We start from the raw sequence: 22,354 nt of genomic DNA on the forward strand, positions 1-22,354 counted from the left end.
AGCAATGGATTAAAATGTAACAACAGTTGTGAAGATGGCACTGGACAAGGCAAATTTCCTTAAATAATACATATGTGAGGAAATTCATTAAAAAGAGACATTGAACTAAAAGGCTCTCTTTTGCAATTAAATTAAGAAATAATAATAATAAACTAAGGACTTATAGGTTTGTATCTCAAAACAACAGTTATTAATTTACAAAATGCCAATGCCTTCAGATGTATTTAGGGTCAACCTACTGATATTTTTGTTTCATATTTGTATCAGGTGAGAAGCTTAAATTGAGTTTTTTTGCTATTAGACAATCCTTCTAAACTCCTAAAATGCAGACCACCAGAAAGGATTTGCAGTTTCCCTGTTAGGTTATTACTTTGCTCTGCCTTATCCTTTGAGGTTCTAGTCCTCCAATGTTGATTTATTTCGTTCATTTTGGATGGATATTTAATGAAGTGTAAGAATTTTGATTAGACATTTTCAGTGTTTGAAAAAGAAACATCACAGACCCATCAAATGAAGTAAGCTGATCAAATCAAGTTATTTTAAATTCAAAATACCTTACAAGCAAGAGAGGTTTTCAGGACTCATATAATTCTGAAATCTGATGTAATGATATATATAATTTTTAACACCCTAGGTACTGGTATTTGGTTTTATCTTCTCAAGCTGATCTTTGAAATTTTCTGTTCAGCTCTTGACCTCTTCAATTCTTCCATTTGCTTTAACTTCTCTACGCTGGAGAGCAAGTTTCAGAGTCTCTTCTGACATCCATTTTGACCTTTTCCTTCTTTCTTGTCTTCTTAATGACTTTTTGCTCTCTTCATGTATGATGTTCTTGATGTCATCCCACAACGCTTCTGGTCTTCGGTCTTTAGTGTTTAACGCATCAAATCTGTTCTTCAGATGATCTCTAACTTATTTGATATCTCAAGCTAGTAAAGTTTTGCTCAAGGTAATACAGAATTGGCTACAATCATACATTGACAGAGAACTTCCAGAGGTTCAAGCTGGATTCAGAGGAGGCTGTGGAATGAGAGATATCATTGCAGATGTCCGATGGATCTTGGCTGAAAGCAGAGACTATCAGAAGGATATTTACCTATGCTTTATTGACTACGCGAAGGCTTTCGATTGTGTGGATCATGACAAGCTATGGACAACATTGAGAAGTATGAGTATTCCAGAACACTTAATTGTACTTCTGAGAAATCTGTACCTGGATCAAGAGGCAGTTGTTCGAACAGAGCATGGGAACACTGAATGTTTTAAAATTGGGAAAGGTGTGTGACAGGGTTGTGTTCTTTCACCATACTTATTCAATCTGTATGCTGAGCAAATAATACGAGAAGCTGGGTTCTATGAAGAAAAACGTGGCATCAGGATTGGAGGAAGACTTATTAACAACCTGAGATATGCAGATGATACAATCTTGCTTGCTGAAAGTGAAGAGGACGTAAAATATTTACTGATGAAGATCAAAGAGCACAGCCTTCGATATGGATTACAACTCAATGTAAAGAAAACAAAAATCCTCACCACTGGACCAATAAATAGCATTCTTATCAATGGAGAAGAGATTGAAGTTGTCAAGGACTTCATTCTTCTTGGATCAACTATCAACACTCATGGAAGCAGCAGTCAAGAGATCAGACGTATTGCATTGGGCAAATCTGCTGCACAGGAACTTTTTAAAGTATTGAAGAGCAGAGATGTCAGCTTGAGGACTAAGGTGCGCCTGACCCAAGCCATGGTATTTTCAATAACCACATATGGATGTGAAAGCTGGACAGTGACTAAGAAAGATCATAGAAGAATTGATGCCTTTGAGTTGTGGTGTTGGAGGAGAATACTGAAAGTGCCATGGACTGCCAAAAGACCCAATAGATCTGTTTTGGAAGAAGTGCAGCCAGAGTGCTTCTTGGAGGCCAAGATGGCTAGGCTTCGTCTCTCATACTTTGGACACATTGTCCGGAGAGAACAGTTGCTGGAGAAGGATGTCATGCTGGGTAAGGTGGAGGGTCAGAGAAAAAGAGGAAGACCCCAACGAGATGGATCAGCCAGGTGGCATCAGTGATGGCGTCAAGTGTGGCGGCAGCAGTGAGGTTGGTCCAGGATCGGACATTGTTTTGTTCTGCTGTGCAGGGGTCGCTATGAGTCGGTTCCAACTCGATGGCACCTGACAACAACAACAACAGGTACTGGTAATCTGAACGTATGACTTAAAATGAAGCCAATTCCATGAGCATTCCAAAATATTTCTCTTTATGTATTCCCTTGTTTAGTTAGTTTACAGTTTTGCAAAAAAACTCATAACAGTGAATTTGGCCCATAAAATATTTGCAAATGAGACTGCAATTTTATAATATTAAAAAAGGAAAAATTGTACCAAAAATAATAATGAATCAGAAGTGATCAGTAATTTGCTAACAAGTAAGTTATCATTTATTTATAAGTCATCTCATGCAGCTAGGAACATTATTACATTTGCACACATAGTGACTTTTTATTATCCATCTATTAGAGTAATAAAAGAGAATTTAATTAACTAGTCAAGCCATCTAGTAATATTTTATATCTATTAAGAGAAGCGTTGCTTTAACAAGAAAAAAATCAACATGCTGTCTTTTTGTCTTTTTTTATTGTGGTTTGGGCAGAAATTTAAAGAGCAAATTGATTTTTCATCCAACAATTGATGCACATTTTGTTTCATGTCATGGATTGCATGCAGCCTCATAAAGTAACAACGATTTTCACACTTTTCCTTCTATCTTCCTTCCCTCAGATTCCTTCCTAACTTCTGAGCTTTATCTTTCAGTGAATGTTACCGGAGTTTTTGCTTGTTCTAAAGAATGTGTGCTTCCCTGGTATTTATGTTCATCTTCCTGACTTGTCTATTGTTTGGATGAATATTGAGCCATGGGGGTGAATTCAGTTCCAGACTTGAAGCATGATTAAGAGTCCTTGTCTTTATCAGATCACTTGTTGTTAAGTGCCATAAAGTCGTTCCAACACATATAGGGTTCCAACCCTGTGTAGGGTTTCTGAGAAGTGGTGTAAATCTGGTCTTTTTGTAATTTTGAATATTGCTTCAAAATTCTCTCCCACTCTACCCAGGCCCTTCTATTGCAATCTCTTTCTGAGCATTCCACAATGGTATCTGGGCACCATCTAGTTCTTCTGGTCTCAGGGGTCATTCAGGCTGGGTTTCATGTGTTCTAATAGTTCTTTGGACTAATTGTTTCCATACATTTTTAATTTTCATCACTCTTGGATCGAGATACTAATAGTTGTACCATATATAGCATATTGCAAGCTTTTAAGACCCCCAGTTTCTAGTCACCAAAGTAGGGTGTACTTCATTGTTTTTGTGGATTATGTTATGCCAATTAGCCTTGATTCTCACCAAGACTATGGTCCTGCATTGTTAGACTTAGCAACTCATTCCTCCAAGGTATCTGATTATGGCAAAGAGGTTTTCATAACCTTGTCTCCTGTTTTTGTTCTTAGATACTATAGAGTTGTTTCCAACTAATAGCAACCTTATGCACAACAGAAAAATATACTTCTCTGTTCTGCGCCACCCTCACAATTGTTGTTAAGATTGAGTCCATTGCTGGTGCCACTGTGCCAATCTATCTTGTTGGAGGTCTTCCTCTTTTTCACTGACCCTCCAATTTATTAAGCATGATGTCCTTCTCCAGGAACTAGTCCATCCTGATACTATGTCTGAAGTATGAAAGATGAACGCTCACCATCCTAGCTTTTAAAGTGCATTATGGCTGCACTTCTTGCAACACAGATTTGTTTGTTCTTCTGCCAATCCATGGCATTTTTAATGTTCTTCTCCAACACCATAACAGCAGTGCATCAATTATTCTATGGTCTTCCTTATTCATTGTCCAAATTCCATATGCATATGAGGCTACTGGAAATGCTGTGACTTGGGTCAAGCACACCTTAGTCCTCAAACTGACATCTTGGCTCTTGAGCACTTTAAAGAGGTCTTATGCAGCAGATTTGCCCAGTGCAATATGTCATTTGATTGCTTGACTGCTGCTTCCATGAGTGTTGATAGTGGATCCAACCAAAATGAAGTCTTTGGCAACTTGAATCTTTTCTCCATTTATCATGATGTTATTTACTGGTCCAATGGTGAGGATTTTGTTTTTTTATACAGAGATACAACACATACTAGAGTTGTGGTCTTTGATCTTCATCAATAAGTATTTTAAGTCCTTTTTCCTTTCAGCAACAAGATTGTATCATCTTCATGTCAGGTTGCTAATGAGTCTTCCTCCAACACAGATGTTACGTTCTTCTTATCATGAAGTTTCTTGGGTTATCTGTTCAGTTTACAGATTGAATAAGTATGGTGAACAAATATAACCCTGGCACACATTTTTTTCTGATTTTAAACCTTGTTGTCTTTGAAAGACTCCCACTTAGTCCGTGCACATATTCCTCATGAACACAATTAATTGTTCCAGAATACTCATCCTCCACAATACTATCCATAACTTGTCATGACCCACATAGTAGAAAGTGTTTGCATAGTCAATAAAGCACAGGCAAACATCTTTCTGGCACTTTCTGCTTTCAGCCAAGATCCATCTGACATCAGCAATGATATCCCTCATTCTCCATCCTTGTCTGAATCTGACTTGAACATCTGGGAGTTTCCTGGCAATGTATGGTAGCAACCATTTAAAAATTACATTTAGCCAAATTTTACTTGCATGTGATTTTAATGCTGTTGTCTGATGATTTCTGAATTCTGTTGGGTCACCTCTCTTTGGAATGGCACAAATATGAATCTCTTCAAATCAGTTGGCCAGGTAGCTCTACTATGTTTGGGGAAGTATTTGCCTCCTGTATAAATACATATGTAGAAATATACTCTGTCAGATATATTTATTGATTGATGTAGTTACAGTCACCTCCTCACACTTGTTCAGGAAACATGTCTATCTAACTACAAAACACTACTACTAGAAGCAAACGGTGCTGCTGAGTTTGTTGTGACTAATAGCAACCCTATATAGGGTTTCTGAGGAGAGGCTGATGAGTTTGAACTGCTGACCTTGCAGCTAAACCTACCTTGCAGTCTAGTGCTTATCCTACAGCAATACACCAGGACTTCTAACTACAAAATTGTATTACAAGAAAACAAATAGAGTCCCACATAAATGGAAGCATATACCATACTCATGAAGAGGAAGACTTAACATTGTAAAAATGCTAGTACTACCCAAAGCAATCTATAGATATAATGCAATCCTGGTTCTTAATCTATCATCATTCTTTAAAAGGTTCTAAAAGTTATATGGATAGAAAAAGAAAGTGACCTCAGATAATCAAAACACTACTAAAGAACAGAAGTCCTGATGTGCTGTAGGAGAAGCACTGGACTACTAACCACAAGGTTAGCCACTCCTCAGAAACCCTACACAGTGTTGCTATGAGTCAGAACTTAACAAGAACAACACTAAAGAAGAAAATCAAAGTAGGAGGCCTCACACATTCCTCGTCTCAAAACCTACTTACTATATAACCATGATAGTCAAAGCAGCCTGGCATTTGTACAGTACAAGAACATACACCAATGAAAGAGAATTGAGAAATATATGCGCATCAAATGACTTCATCAAGAGTAAAAACAGAATCTATAGATTGGGAAAATTATTTTTAGCAATAACATATCTGACAAGTGGCTAATCTCGAAAGTATGTAGAAAAATTCAATACCTCAACTGCAAAAGCACAAATAATCCAATTTAAAAACGAGCAGAGGACATGAAAAGATACTTCATCAAAGAAGACATGCAGGCAACTAACAAACACATGAGGAAATGCTCACAATTATTAGCAATTTGTTGTTGTTGTTATGTACAGTCAAGTCAGTTCCGACAAGTCATATTAATACTGTATAGGGTTTCCAAGAGCAGCTGCTAACCTTGTGATTAGCAGTCCAATACTTACCCTACATCTCCCATCAGTCCTCGTCTGAGCCATTACAGAGATAAAATTCAAAACAATGAGAAATTACGCACCACCATATCAATAGCAAAATTAAAAGAACAAAACAAAAAAACAGAAAACAAATACTGATGAGGCTATGGAGAGACTGGAACCCTCAGCTGGTAGAACTGTAAAATGATACAACCACTGTAGTAAATGGTATCGCATTGTCTTCAATAATTAGAAATGGAAATAATACATGATCCACCAATCTCACTACTAAGTATGTATCCTAGAAAAGCATGACACACATATAGGTGCACACCCATGTTCATTGCAGCTTTATTTAGAATAATACAAAACTGGAAGCAACTTAAGACCCCAACAACAGATGAAAGTATAAACAAACCATATACGCGACAGTATTGTATTCAACGTTAAAAAACAGTGATGAATCTGTGGAATACCTTATAACATGAATACACCTGGAGGACATTATGCTGAAATTTGTCAATCTCCAGAGGGCAAATATTGTAAGTGACCTCTGCTTTAAAAAGTTAAGAAAAGGTTTACATAAAGAAACATTCTTTTGAAGATACCAGGGATAAGAGGGGAAAGGAGAGTGAATAACGAGCTAGAGGATGTTCTTGTTAAGAGCCATGGAGTCACTTCCAACTCATAGTGACCCTGCATAAGATTTCCAAGGAGCAGTTGGAGGGCTTGAACCACTGACCTAGTGATAAGCAGTCCAATGCTTATCTTACATTGCTACACCAGAACTTGTTTGAAAGAAAAGGCAATATGCAGTAAGGGGAGGTCAGTACAAAATGAACAAGGTAAAGGAGACATTAGGAAGAGACAAGAGCTGAAGGCAACAAAGGTAAATATTATTTAATATACACCAGTACACAATCCTGTAATAAATAATAACAATAGCATGCTTTATTTGTCAAACATTATGCAAAAAAAAAAAAAAAAAGTGTGTGGTGCTGTAGGATAAGTTGGTTTGAACTGCAAGGTCAGCGGCTCAAACTCACGGCTATGGGTTGGAAACGACTCGACATCACTTAATAACAACAACAACAACATGATAAACAAAATAGAAATATTAAAAAGAATATGTGCTTTTGGCAACAAGAATTACATGGCCTGTATTTTTTTTCAAATTCCTAGCAATACTTTGGAGCTTAAATATCATATCACTTTCTGGAATTTATGTAAAAGTCTTCCCCGCCGCCCCCCACCTCCCCACACACACACCTGGTGACAAATAGAATCTCAGAATTTAAGAATAGATTGTTGATCATCAGTTTAATGTAATTGATATGCAAGTCAGTCAAAACCCTGTACATCAATAGACCATACCAAGAAGTTCACTATTGTTGTTAAGTGCCATTGAGTCAGTTTTGACTCATACTGACCCTGCATTGGGTTTCCAAGGAGCAGCTGGTAGCTTTGAACTGCCAACCTCAGGCTTAGCCGTCTAGTGCTTATCCTATAGCACCATATCAGGATGTGGGACTACAGAAAGACCATATAGTAAAGACAATTGAGACTTCTGACTGCAGAATCAAATATAACTAGATTCTGTCTTCATTTGGCCACTTTTTACCTCTGAAGTCTAGAAAAAAATCCATAACTTGTTCAAGTCTATTTTTTTTATCTACAAAACCTTTTTTATCTACAAAACAAGTTACTTTAAATTTCTGAGTCTAAGTTTTCTCTTCTGTAAAATGGAAATAATAACAGCATCTACCTCATAGGATTGTTTTACTCCTATGAAAAGGAAAAGTGGCCTAATTTCAAAATTAAAATACTTATTTTAAATGAATATAGTAACCTTTCAATAAATGTCAGATGTTGTAATTGAACTTAACCTCATTGACACTGTTGTGCTCTTCCATCTTGAATCTCTATCTGCTCTTAAGTATCATGACTCAAACTCCTAGGTCTAACTATTATATTTCTTTAAAGGCCTGTTGTTGCCTAGTTTATTATTAAAGCCTTGGTATTCCCTTCATAAAGTAACCCATCCTTTTATACAGTTTTTATGTGGAAAATATGCTTGAATCAAATTTGATGCATCTCAAATGTGTATGTCCTACTCCCGACCTCTCGTTTGTTGTTGTTGTTAGGTACCATCGAGTCGATACCGACCCATAGTGACCTTATGCACAGCAGAAGGAAACACTGCCCGATCCTGGACAAACCTCACTATTGTTGCCACGCTTGAGTCCATCGATCCTGCCACTTGGCCAATCTATCTCCTTGGGGGTCTTCCTCTTTTTCTCTGACCCGCCACCTTACCAAACATGATATCCTTCGTCATATTCCATATTCTCATGGCAACATAAATGGACTCAAGCATGGCAACAATTGTGAGATTGGCCCAGGACCAGGCAGTGTTTCATTCTGTTGTGCATAGGGCTGCTATGAGTTGGTACCAACTCGATGGCACCTAACAACAACAAAAACATTCCTTATTGTTCAGTAGAATATAAGTTCCTTGTTGTTGTTGTTCCTTAAGACTCATTTATATCGATCCCCACTGAGACCACACATCCTATGATAGTGCCTTGCATAGCGCTGAGCTCAAAAAAATGTTTTGGTGAATGAATGACAACTAGAGTCTCGAACTGACACCATCATCCAGGCAGTGATAAAACTGGAAGCCTGCCAGTAATCCTAGCCCTTCTCTATTCACTCTCCCCAATGAAGCAGAATCCAATTTCTATTGATTCTATACTCTTAAATATCTCTTCGATCATTCCTACTACCTGAGTTCAGGTCCTTAATATCTCTTGCCTGAACTGCATGCTTCTTTGCTTTTAACTGCTTTCTCAAATGCCATATGAATAACTGTTGTGCATATAAATCTTATGATGTCACTGTCCTGCTTAACATTCATAAAAAGCTTCAAAGAGTGCTGGGGATAAATCCTAAACTAATATAAAAACTCTAAAGTTTTTGTACATGTACCCTGTGTTCTGATCACTTGGAAGTATTAATAGATCACAAAAGGATCCTGTCTCCTCATTTGTCTAGACTGATGCAGTGGTCACTTCCTGGAAGACTATGTCCCATGTGTCCTCTGTCACACCATTTTAAAGAGTCATTTTCTCTTTCCTACTCTACCCTTGTCCTGGTGTAGCACTGTGGGTTAATGCGCCAGACTGCAAAGCCATTTGAACTACAAAGCCAATGGTTCAAGCTCACCAGCTGCTCCTTGAACCCTATACAAGTTCTCTAAGGGTTGGAGTTGGCTTGATGGCACTTAACAACAACAACTCTACCCCTGAGAAAAACTAGTGTCCCCCTGCCTATGACCTCATAATTCCCAAAATACATCTTTACCATAACACTCTTTACATTATACTTTATTTTTATCCTAATCTTATTCCACTACTAGGCAGTATCATCCTTTATGCCTAGTTTCTACAACGTGCAAGTATATATTGTTGCTGTTGTTAAGTGCCTTTGAGTTGGTTTAATATGAGTGATCCTGTTTAAGGTTTTTGCAAAGTCGCTGGTGAATTTGAACATTGCGGTTCACACTGAACTTATGATTCAGTGCATTAACCCACAGCACCACACCAGGACTCCTCCTATTGGGTTGTTGTTGTTGTTGTTTTTAAATACTGTTGAGTTGGTTCTGAATAGGGTTTCCAAGGAGCAACTGGTGGGTTTGAACTGCTGACCTCGTGATTCACCATCCAGTGCTGATCCTACAGCACCACATCAGGAGACCAGAGGTACTTAATAAAAAATGTGCTGAACCAATGAATGAGTGAATCAGTCAATCATCATTCAGTCTATGGTTAAATATCTCCTTGGCTTAAAAAAATGTGAGGCCATCTGAAGACATACAAGATGCTGTCCTTCCAAAAGGAAGCTTGGGTTAGCCCAGACCCTTTTAGTTCTAGTGCTGTGTGACCATATAAATGTTAATTACTTCATCTGAACCCTCTATCAGATGTTTCAAAATCAGAAAATCATTTAAAATGATTCATAGCTGACTCAATCAGTAAACTTTTAGAAAAAAAAAAAAAACGACTAGTTAATAACTAGCAGATGCAAGTTAGGTAACAATTGACTTATAGTTACAAAAACAACCAAAGCATAATTGCATTAAATCTATTAATACACTCTTTAAGATGTTATGATATTGAGAAGTTGACTTAATTTGGAAAGATGAGCAAACCTTTTCTTTGTTTGTTTGTTTTAATTCAAAAGCAATTGTTAGAAACTTGCTGAATTAGACAGATTTCTAGGCTGGAGATACAAGGATAAGGATACTGTGTCTCTATTCCCAAGGCTCACCATAGGGAAAACAGGTATCTGCACAACTAAATGCAGCAGACATCAGGATGTAATCAATGCTGTAGACACCAGTGTGTGTACTGGGTTTCCAACACACACGATCTCTTTGTATGGAAACCCTGACTCATCTCTTCAGCATAGCAGAGTTACAAAAATAGCACTTTTCACAGATTTTTTTTTTTAAATTCATAGAGTGAAATTTAACAGCTCTGTACTTTATTTAACAGATAAAAAAAGAAAGATGAAGAAGCCTTACCTACTTCTCAGGAGGATAAAGAGTTTTTGATAAGCACTTTCAATTCCCCTTAGGTCTATATTTTTGTAAAGGATTCATACCAGTGCAAACTGAAGCTTTTCTTTTATCGTCTAATATTAAAAAGAAAAAATTTCTTCCAAGCATAGGACAAGTTATATATATGCAGAGTCTTTGAGTATTTTGAGGGGGATAAGAAGTGAAATCTAACCCTGTTGATGTCCAGGTCTAAGAGATGCCCATATAATTATAAGCTTCCCAGGAACATGTTGTTGTTGTTAAGTGCCATCTAGTCGGTTTCAACTCCAGCGACCCTGTATAGGGTTTCCAAGGAGCACCTGGTAGGATTATCCTAAAGCTCTACACCAGAACTCTATAATTTGACAATAAACCACTAATAGATCATTCTGTGTAGTGAGTCGGGCTGCTAACCTCAAGGTTAGCAGTTCAAAACTACCACCTGTTCCTCCAGAGAAAGATGAGGCTTTGTATTCCCATAAAGATTTACAGCCTGGGAAACCCTATACGGGGTTGCTATGAGTTGGGACCAATTCCACAGCACACCACTACCATCATCACAGATCAGTCTGTCTCTAAAAATAGATACAATGTTTCTTTAAATTGCTAGAGTAGTAAATGAGACCCAGAGTGCCAATAAATAAATAAATGTTATGATCAAATAAAAATTCTATATAGAAAGTAACTACAAAGTTCTAAGTCACAACTGTAAAGATTTTGCTAACGCTGACATTTTTAGATTTTTAAAGCAAGTTACAGAACATGCCTGCATAATTTCTAGATGCCAAAACTTCAGAGTAAGCAAGAAAATCCAGACACATGAAGAAAAGACATGTTTCATTTCTTCGCTTTATCTCTCTGCTTTGAAAGACCTCTCACTAGTACAGGCAAGTAACATCTAGACTCAAATGTTGAAAGCTGATTTAAAAAACATTTTTTGATGAAAAAAATTGAAGCTTTGTGTTTTTTAATTAATAATCTTTGAAGTTCTGATATTATCTTTTGAAATAGAGAAGCTATGAATTTTGTTTTTGATTTGTTTGTCTGTCATGTGTTAATAATACCCATAGTAAATGGCTAGAATCATGGTGGCTTAGGAAACAGCTCTTTGTCACACAGCTTGTAAGACCCAGATAACAAACCCAGAAATATGGGCCTGCTCACTTTCCACCGAAGCACGATTATAGGTACAACTGAATGCATAAGCCAAATACATAGCATTCATTCTTGCATTCATTAAGCAGATATTAGGTAAGAACCTACCCTACGGCAGATGCTATTCTTAGTGCTGGGGTACACCAGTGAACAAAACAGACAAAATTCCAATGGAGTGCTGAGAAATATTCAAAACTGACAGGGGAGATTGCTGTTATTGTTAAGTGCTATGGACTCAGTTCTGACTCATAGTAACCTTGTATAGGGTTTCCAAGGACCGGCTAGTGAGTTTGAACTACCGACTTTGTGATTGAAATCAACCTTGCAATCCACTGCTTCATCCCACAGCACCACACCAGGACCTAATCTGTAACATTTTTGTTTCCGTAATGCAAATACTACTATCATGAAAGATTTCAAACCACAGACTTGACATCATTGAACTTGGAATTGGAAAGAGCTATGAAAAATAGATCTTTGTGAGTTTATGAGCTTATTCTACTATTACAAAGTCCTACTCAAATGCAAGGTGTATTCTATTAACGAGAGAAAGACAAGATACTAGTAAAATGCATATTATGACAGGTGCTTAGAAGTGTTATGGAGAAAAAAAAATAAGTGAAAAGAAGGGTATGTATTGTTGCATTGAAAGGTGTAATTCTAACTAGAACATTCAGGAAATCTCTTGAAATGATATTTCATTAAGGCCCTAAGGATGGTGAAAGAGTGGATGAAGGAGGAACATCCCAAAGGTTTGGACAGATATTATAAAGATTTTGTTTTTTTACCTAAGTGAGAAAGGAAACCATGGAAAGGTTTTTCTGCTTGATTGTTGATGGGTTTTTCTGTTGCCTTAGTTTTAGTTAAGAAGTGACATCATCTGACTTAACCTTTTACAAAGATCACACTTGCTGATGTTTGGTGGTGAGCAACGATGAAAACAATTGCAGTTTTTAGGGCAAAGAAAAACAACAAAAACATTGGCAACCTGGCAATGGTAATAATGGAGAGGATAGTGAGACATGGAAGATTCTAGATATGTTTCCCTAAAAAATGATCTGAGAATTTTATTCTAAGGAACTGAAAGTAGGGAATTAATATTTACTGAATAGGAACAATCAGGAATGACCAAAGATTGGGTTTGAAATACGTGCAGTTCAATATACTTATTAACAGAGTTGTATCTATAGGGTGGTGCCATAGGATAAGCACTGACAGCTAACCACAAGTTTGGCAGTTCAAACCTACCAGCCGCTCCTCGGAAAACTTTAAACTGGGTTGTTATGAGTCAGAACTGACTGACAACAGTTAACAACGACATCTAAGGTATGTCATGTATGTCACATGTCCTGGGTAGTACTTGAGGTGGGGGGGCGCGCCTCTGAGCTGTTTGTATATTGAACATCTCAGTTTTTATTGCCAGCTCTGAGAGATAATTCTGCAAGTTTCGAATTTGAGAGCCTGTTCTGACCTTAGGAGTTTACTTCTGCTGTCTTCCTCCACCATCAGCTCACCTTTCCACTTCCTCTCCAATACCCTCCCATCACCTCTTGGCTGCTGCTGCCCCAAAACACAATACCCTGTCCAGAGCTCCTGCTAGCTCCTTGCCCATGCCTCCCATTCCAACCAGCTACTTGGCAAATAGTTGCTTTTCCCCTGAAAAGTTATCTAGATGTTAGGGACTGGTTTCTTCTAATGTAACCGTCTACAGAATTAGAGGAAAAATTACCTGAGACTAGAAAAGGACTAAGGTGATGGGGGTGGAGGTGAGGCACAACACTGGAGAGCTAGTTGGTTTTCTTTTGTTTTCTAAAATGGTCTCTCTTCCTCTCAAATGAATAATTGGGCCCCCAAGGCAGAATTTTGATTGTTGGCCTAATTGTCCAAGATGGTGCAAGCATGATAGGTATTTAAGATGCGTTTGAGATAGTTGGAAAGGCACAAGTTCAGCGTTTACCATAGGTGCTATTTGTAGCTACACCTTTGCTTATTACATCAACGTGGAGATGTAGGTCAGGCATTGGACTTATGAGTATTGTTTCAGATAAAGATTAGGCCTGGAGATATCATTGTGTGAGTTTCAAAAGATTCATGATTATTAAAGCGTTTGGACACCATGGAACACTAGGAAAAGGAATGTAAATGTATTTATTTAACAAACACTTATGGTCCCTTAGGATAAGCAACGCAACTGCTAATCACAAGGTCGCTAGTTCAAATCCACCAGCTGCTCCCTCAAAACCCTATACAGGCTCACTATGAGTCAGAACTGACTGAACAACACTTAATAACAACAACAACATACCCTATCCTGTTCGGTACTTTGCAAGTATTAACTCATTTAATTCTCTTAACAGTTTTAGGAAGTAGGTACTAATCTCAGCCCACCCCATTCCTTGGTGCAAATAAGGAAAATGAAACATAAGAAGGTTAAGTAATACTCCCCAAGTCATAAATAAACTGCTAGTAAGTGGCAGGACTACAGTTTTAGCTAAGGCTGTCTGGATCCAGTGTTCTGGTTAGTGAAGAGAAATGGGGTAAAGGCTGAGGCCTCTGGAACCCCATCAGTTAGAGGGTCAGGGAGATGCACTGTGTCCTATTTATACGGCTAACATGTTTGTCTTCCCCATAGCATTTCTGACTATGCTCAGAGCAAGTACATTTAGCAGATTTTTGTTTCCTTTCTTGGTTTTCTACATTTTCTATAATAAGATCATATTACTTCTAGAATAAGACAAGAATTATGTTAAAACAAAGGAGCTGAAGAATTAGTTTTTGAAACATGTTTCAATGGATGCATGCCATTCTCTGCTTGTAGTACAGCTCAGTGAGGAGATATGATATTTGGTACAGAAAAATTGAAATGGATCTCTCTATTTGGAGTGTTAATAGGGTCACCTTATAATTTGCTGTTCAAACTAGAACAGTTCCTAAGAGCAAAAATTGTCACTATTAACTATACCATGGAAATAAGCTGTAGTTTAAAAAAAAACAGTTTCCATCAAGTCAATTCCATCTCATGGTGATATCATGTGTGTCAGAGTAGAACTGTGCTGCAGAGGAGTTTCAATGACTAATTGTCAATGGTGCCTCCAGGCTGATTTGAAGCTCCAACATTTTTATTAGCAGCCCAGGGCATTAGCTTTTTGCATTACCCAGGGATTCCAGCTTGAGTTAGGACTTTTCTAAACATATCTGTAATATGTATAGGCACTCCAGGAGAACCTTTCTTAAGAACAGTGTTTTTATGAATACAAGAGAGCAGACTGTTATTTATCCCACGCACATTCACAGTGATTATTGCTGTTAGCTAACCATTTGCAGTTAGCTCTAGGTTAAAACCACTTGTTTAATGTCTTTGTTGTTTAATCTTTTAATTCCACTGCTCCTTTGTCAGCTTGTCATACTGTAGTTGTTAGAGTTGCTGTGATTCTGGAAGCTATGCCATCAGTATTTTAAATACCAGCAGGATCATCCATGATGGACAGGTTTCAGCTGAACTTCCAGAGTAATACTGACTAGGAAGAAGGAGAGATGGACTACTTCTGAATATTTAGCTACTGAAAGCCTTCTGAGTAACAGGGGAACACTGTTGGCACCAGAATATTGAATACTGAAGCTTCATGAACAACACCAGAATATTATCAGAGATAGTGCAGGAAGAGGAGCCCCCAGGTTAGAAGGGACTCACAGCAATGGGCTCAAGTATAGCAACGATAGTGAGGTTGGCACAGGATAGGGCAGCGTTTCGTTCTGTTGTGCAGAAGGTTGCTATGAACCAGTACCGACTCGACGGCACCTAATAACAACAAGCCTTTTAATTAACTGCTATTTACAACTAATGTGGCATTGTAGGATCAGCACTGGACTGTGAACCACAAGGTCAGCAATTCAAACCCACCAGGTTCTCCTTGGAAACCCTATACAGGGTCGTTATGAGTTGGAGCCTATTCAAGGGCACTTAACAGCAGTATAGTAGCTTACAACTGGGCATAAGAAAACAAACGGAGTGCCACTCATATGCTATTATATATGTATGTGTTCCAGAGATAGTCTATTTTGGGACTCATCAGTGTTTATGATGATAAATAATAACATAAGATTTCAACTATTTTAATTAAAGCCCAATCCCAAGAATCTGAAAAATAATATACTGAAGATGGTAAGTATAAATGCAATCTAGTAAGAAATTGCATAGAGAATACTACGCAGGTATACCTTGCTTTATTACATTTTGCTTTATTGTGTTTAGCAGACATAGCAGTTTTACAGACTGAAGGTTTGTGCCCACCCTGTGACAAGCATACCTATTGGGGCCATTTTTCCACAGCAGGTGCTCACTTGTGTCTCGTTGTTACATTTTGATAATTCTCACAATATTTCTGTTGTTACTTTGTTAAGCGCCTCAAGTCATCCCGACTCATAGCAACCCTGTATAATGTTTCCAAGGAGCAGCTGGCGGTTTGAACTGTCAACCTTTTGGTTAGTTGCCCAGAGTTTATCCTACAGCACCACACCAGCCCTCCGCTGTATTTTTAACTTTTTTATAATGCTGTTGCCCACATAGTAGACTATGGTATAGTGTAAACATAACTTTTATATGAACTGGAAACTGTGCAACTCACTTTATTAGACGCTCTCTTTACTGTGGTAGTCTGATCCCTAACTCACAATAATTCCAAGGTAGGCCTGTATTTATAAGCATTCTGCAAGTATTCTCTTCATTCCTTTTCTATGTTAAAGTAATTGAATAAGCAAAAAAATTTGTAAGTATTCACTTCTACTTCCTATGCTACTATACTATTATAAAAATACTAGGTTTGGTGTGGAACATATATAAATGAAATGGCAAAATGGAAATACAAGGGAATATACTGTACCTTGTTTTACCTGTAAGGAACACACACCTGACAAAAGGCAATTTTCACATCCAAGGTAGGTTCACTACAGTAGTGTAAGAAATGGAGGCTCATAAATACCTATAAGAAGAAAAAGGGAGCCATGACATTTCCAGATCATCTAATCATTCATTATTTAATCATATAAATTTAATATAATTTTAACCATCCCCAAAATATCATACACAAATTATATTCAACATGTATCCTGACCAGTATTAGGTACTTCTCACAAATTTTAAATATTAAGTAAAATACGGAGAAAATGTCCTATTCTCCTATGATAACATCACAAAGTTAACAGAAACTTAACAGGGTGAAGCTAAACCTAATTAGTTCAAAGTAGTGGTGGTGGTGTGCTGTGGAATCAGTTCCAACTCATAGGGAATCTGTATAAGGTTTCCAAGGCTGTAAATCTTTACAGGAGCAGAAAGCCTCATCTTTCTCCCGTGGAACAATTTCGAACTGCTGGCTTTGACGTTAGCAGCCCAACTCATACCCACAACGCTACCAGAGTCTCTTTAGTTAAAAGTAAGCACATCTATTATGCAGCAATTTCATTCCAGGCATCTAATGCTCAAGAGGGTATACGTCATGATATTTATTATGGAAAGAAGGGACTCAATAAATAAAATATGATTTATAGTTGAATTCTACAAAGTAGTTGAAATTGTTAGACTAGAACTTTTGTATCAGCAGAAATATATTTTTCACGCATGATGTTGAATGGATAAAAAAAGGCAAATGTAAAGGGAATGAAGATTTCCATATTATCAATGTAAAAATGTTAAATACACAAAAAATTAATATACATTGTTTTTAAGTGCATGTAATTCTAAACTTAAGAAAATCAAGCTGTAGTAAAAGCAGTGGGACATATTCATATACAGAACAATCACGTTTTTGGTCTCTTTGTTTCTAGGGATACTAGTGTTCAGTTCAAACTGACTTTGCAGTCCAGGGCATTAACCCACAACATCACACCAGGACTCCACCACTTATAGCATGTGTTGGCATTTGGTGCAGATATGTGTGGTTGTTTGTAAGTGAAGAAATGTTCAGTGGCACCAAATAACTGTTTAATGATTATTATATGAGCTAATGGAATACCTGTGTGGTACTGTAGGATAGGTAATGGATGGCTAACAGTAAGGTTGGCAGTTCAAACCCACTAACCACTCCTTGGAAACTCTATACAGAGTCACTATGAGTCAGAACTCACTCAGTCACACTTCACAACAACAAAATATGAATGAGGAATGCATCTCAGAGGTGTGATTGTGTAAAATCATTGTCTTTTGGCTTTTGAATTGTGAGGTCAGCCTTGTAAGAATATGTACGGAGTCCTGTGTGGATTTTGAAAGTGTGTTTATGGTGATGGTGGAGTTTTTAGGTGAGTAGCTTATTTTCAGGTGGAATACGTTATAAAGGAATACATTTTGTGATGTACATGTACTGGACATTTATTATAAATCTTTGAGTTTTTATTTTCTGTTTTATGAGCTATAAGTAGTTCTTTGGTGATAAATACAAATTCATTGTACTAGTATGTTTTCAAATTCCTTTTGTTTTCTTTGTTTTTACAGGAGTCTTGAATTATGCTATTTCTCCCTGTGAATTTTCATATTTGTTTGGAGGTGCCTTTGACTCAGTTCCGACTCATAGCAACCTTACACACAACAGAAGGAAGCTCTAGCCAGTCCTGAACCATTCTCACCATCGTTGTCACCCTTCATCCCACTGTTCTTGTCACTGTGTTGATCCATCTTGTTGAGTGTCTTCTTCTTTTTCACTGACATTCCATTTTACCAAGCATGATATCCTTCTCTAAGTATATATCCAAAGTATGAGAGTCAAAGTCTAGCCACCCTGTCTTCTAAGGAGTAGTCTGATTGTACTTCTTCCAACACAGATGTATTTGTTCTTCTGGCAGTCCATGGTATTTTTAATATCTTTCTCTAGCACCATAATTCAAATGCATAAATTCTTAAACAGCCTTCTTTACTCATTGTCCAACTTTCACATATACATAAAAAGACTGAAAATACCATAATTTGGGTCAAGTGTACCTTAGTCCTCAATTGATATCTTTGCTCTTTAAAACTGTAAAGAGGTCTTTTGAAGCAGATTTGCCTAATACAAGATGTCTTGTGATTTTTTGACTGCTGCTTTCATGAGTGTTGTTTGTCCGGTAGTGAGGACTATTATTCTTTACATAGCAGTACAATGAAGGCTGCGGTTGTTGATCTTCATCAGTAAGTATTTTAAGTCCTCTTCACTTCCATCAAGCAAGGTTGTATCATCTGTATATTGCAGGTTGTTAATAAATCTTCTCCAATCATGATGCCATGTTTTTCTTTATATAACCCAGCTTCTCAGATTATTTGTGTAGTATACAGATTGAATAAGTATGGTGAAAGGACACAACCTTGGCACACACCTTTCCTGATTTTAAACCATTCAGTATCCTCTTATTCTGTTCCAATGATACCTTAGTTTATGTGCAGGTTCCTCATGAGCACAATTAAGTGTTCTGGTATACCCATTCTTTGCAATGCGATCCCTAGTTTACCATGATCCACACATTTGAAATCCTTTGCTTAGTCAATAAAGCACAAGTAAACTTCTTTCGAGTATTTTCTTCTTTTGGTCAAAATACCTTTGATGTCAGCAATGATATCTCTAGTTTCACATCCAATACCAGTCCATTTCAGTTGAGGAATGCCTAAGATATCTATCTTTATGCGTTCAATTTCATTTCTGACAGCTTCCAATTTTCCTAGATTCATGCTTCCTACAGTCCATGTTCCAATTATTAGTGGATGTTTGCAGCTGTTGCTCCCCATTTTTAATTGTGTCCCATCAACAAATAAAGGTCCTGAAAGCTTTGCTTTCATTCATGTCATTATGGTCAACTCTACTTTGAGGAGACAGCTCTTCCCCAATTATATTTTGAGTGCCTTCCAACCTGAGGGGCTCATCTTCAGGCACTATATCAGACAAGTTCTGCAGCTATCCCTAATGTTTTCATCTTCTGGCACTATGTCTGACAATGTTCCACTGCTGTTCATAAACTTCTCATAAGCTAACCATTCAGAAGTAGTCTGCATCTCCTTCTTCCTTGTCTGTTTTAGTCTAGAAGCTCCACTGAAACTTGTCCACCATGGGTGACCCTGCTGGTATTTAAAATACCGGTACCATAGATTCCAGCATCACAGCAAACACAAGTCACAACAGTATGACAAACTGACGAACTGTTTGGAGACATTGTTGTTGTTAAATGCTATTGACTCAATTCTGAGTCATAGTGATCCTGTACAGGGTTTCCTACAAGTAGCTGGTGAGTTTGAACCACCAGAATTGACTCAATTCTGACTCATAGTGATCCTGTACAGGGTTTCCTACAAGTAGCTGGTGAGTTTGAACCACCAACCTTATGGTTTGCAGTCCAGTGTTTATCCTACAACTCCACACCAGGAGTCCATGTTTGGAGGCACAGTATTGGCATTATCTTAGTTTGGAAGGACCTGAAACTCTTTTTTTCTGAAACATCCTCCTTTTTAAGAAATGGACTCATTGAAATACAAAGGAAATCTGAAGAATGCAGAGTTTACAAATTGGGCTGCGAACCTTAAGGTCAGCAGTTCGAAACTATCAGCTGTTCCGTGGGAGAAAGATGAGGCTTTCTACTCCTGTAAAGATTTACAGCTTTGGATACCCTGTACAAGGTCACTACGAGTCGGAACCAACTCCACGGCACCTAACAACAACAACAACAACAACCCTAGAATAAGGAGGAGTGTGAGGAAAATGCCTCAGATGAGCTTTCCTGTTTGTGGACCTAAAAGCTCATTTTGATGTTAACAACAAAAACACTAATTAGACCAGGATAAAGCAAGCAATGTGATAATGAAAGTGTTGAACCATATGATGATGCTTGTGTCTCCTATTTTAAAACTATAATGAACTGACTTCAGCAATATGGCAAAGCTGATTCAGACTTGACCAATGAAGATCCAAAAGTAGAATATGTTTGCTTCCAATTACTGAAGAGCTCTTGGAAATTATAAAGAAATAAACAAATCATTCTGCAAGCCAGGAGTTCACAAGATGATAGAGGGCAGGAGATTAGAATGCCAACTAAAAACTGGCAGCTATAACCATAGAAGAAATAAAGACCTTCATTGCTACGCACATATCGATGGTACATGTCTTGTCATAGCTCAGATATTATTGAAGCAGTGACCCCTTTTGGGTGTTACTTGGGCTAAATATTTATGTCTACAAAAAGTATGAAGAAACTGACCTAGTAATTTTACCTAATTGGTAAAATTACACAATTCACAAATTTTACCAATTACCAGTGCTTTCAATAGCTGCCATTCTTGGGTTGTTTATCAGTGGAACAATGCATGCTCATGATGCCTGTTGAGCAGGAGTATAAAATTTGGTACTTGGCTGACTCATGGCCTGCCTTTGTAAATCAGTTTGATATCTATTGGAGTAAAAAGGTGTAGACGATGACTTCTTTCACCCTCGGTGTACAGTGTTATACTTGGACTATGTCATTCATGTAACCAATCTCATAGGCTTCTTGCCTTTGGCAAGTTTTACACATCCTACCACTTGATGAAAAGCCTGTATTAAAAGGAATTGTATGCTCTAGCCATCAAACCAAACCAAACTCACTGCCATCAAATCGATTCTGACCCCTATATAGGGTTTCCGATAGTGTACATTTTTATGGAAACAGACAGCCTCATCTTTCTCCCTAAGAGCTGCTGGTGAGTTAGAATGGCTAACTTTGAGGTTAATAGTTCAGTGCTTATCTCACAGCACCACAATGGCTCCTGTGCTGTAGACACAGTGTGAGCTGATAGAAAGGGACTATCAGAAATGATGAAAAGGAAAGATAAACTAGACCAGAAAGAATTTATGTCTCATATCAAAAAAGGTGTGTCAGCAGTAAAGTGGCAAGACAGTACACCTTGACAGTACCATCAGCGTTCAACAATTCAGAGGACAGCAGAATGAACAGAGGGTTCTACCTAAGTAGAGAAGTTGCAGAATATCACACGATTATGGGAAGAGTGGACTGCATTAACCAGAGGAGAAAAAGATATGCAACCAGAAGGTGTTCTCTCAAATGGTGGTAGCAACAGCTATATTTCTTAATGACTTTGGCATTGCAAAAAGTTTTACTGTGTAAAACTGTAACAACAGGGACAGATGTGACCAGATTTCCTTTCGGCTTTTTCTCATTAGGTACCAGGAGCTGGAAAGTCAAAAAGAGATGAAGACGTTCATCTTATGAAGAACATGTTAGGAGTAAAACCAAAACAGCAAAGCCACATCTCAGGATCATAGACTTCAGGGACACCATGGTCATTGGCCTGACAAAGCCAGCAAACACAGTGTGCTACATCCTAATTTTCTGAGTAGTAACTAGGATCTTAAATCTCATGAAGGACCATCTAAGTTGCAACTATTGGTCTCTCCCTATGTGGAGAAAAGACGTGGTGAAAACTGAAGATGCTTGGAATGAAATACGCAAATAGAATATGTGAACATCAGTTCCAATGACCCTGAGACCAGAAAATGATGATGATGCCCAGACCCCACTACCAACTGCTCTGAAAGGGATCACCTTAGAAGATCTTGGAGAAAATGTGGGACAAAACTCAAAATTATAAAAAAAAACTGGGCTTACTAGTCCATTCAAGACTGGTGAAACCCCAAGATTATGACCCTTGGTC

General features: G+C 37.8%; 1 protein-coding gene across 4 annotated transcripts in view; it reads right to left on the minus strand.

The window, feature by feature from the left end:
• Nucleotides 1-22,354, minus strand: part of MAPK10 (mitogen-activated protein kinase 10) — a 513,930-nt gene that overhangs the window by 184,979 nt on the left and 306,597 nt on the right. For 2 of the 4 annotated variants that reach the window (XM_006867740.1, XM_006867737.1), the window contains one exon: nt 16,608-16,679. In XM_006867740.1, coding sequence (XP_006867802.1) covers nt 16,608-16,673 — 66 coding nt within the window. In that variant the 5' untranslated portion in view covers nt 16,674-16,679. Of the gene's footprint in view, nt 1-16,580; nt 16,680-22,354 lie in introns of those variants that run through there. The other 2 variants (XM_006867739.1, XM_006867738.1) reach the window with 2 other exon arrangements.

This window comes from Chrysochloris asiatica, unplaced genomic scaffold (genome assembly GCF_000296735.1).
Source record: "Chrysochloris asiatica unplaced genomic scaffold, ChrAsi1.0 scaffold00109, whole genome shotgun sequence".
Classification (NCBI taxonomy): Eukaryota; Metazoa; Chordata; class Mammalia; order Afrosoricida; family Chrysochloridae; genus Chrysochloris; species Chrysochloris asiatica.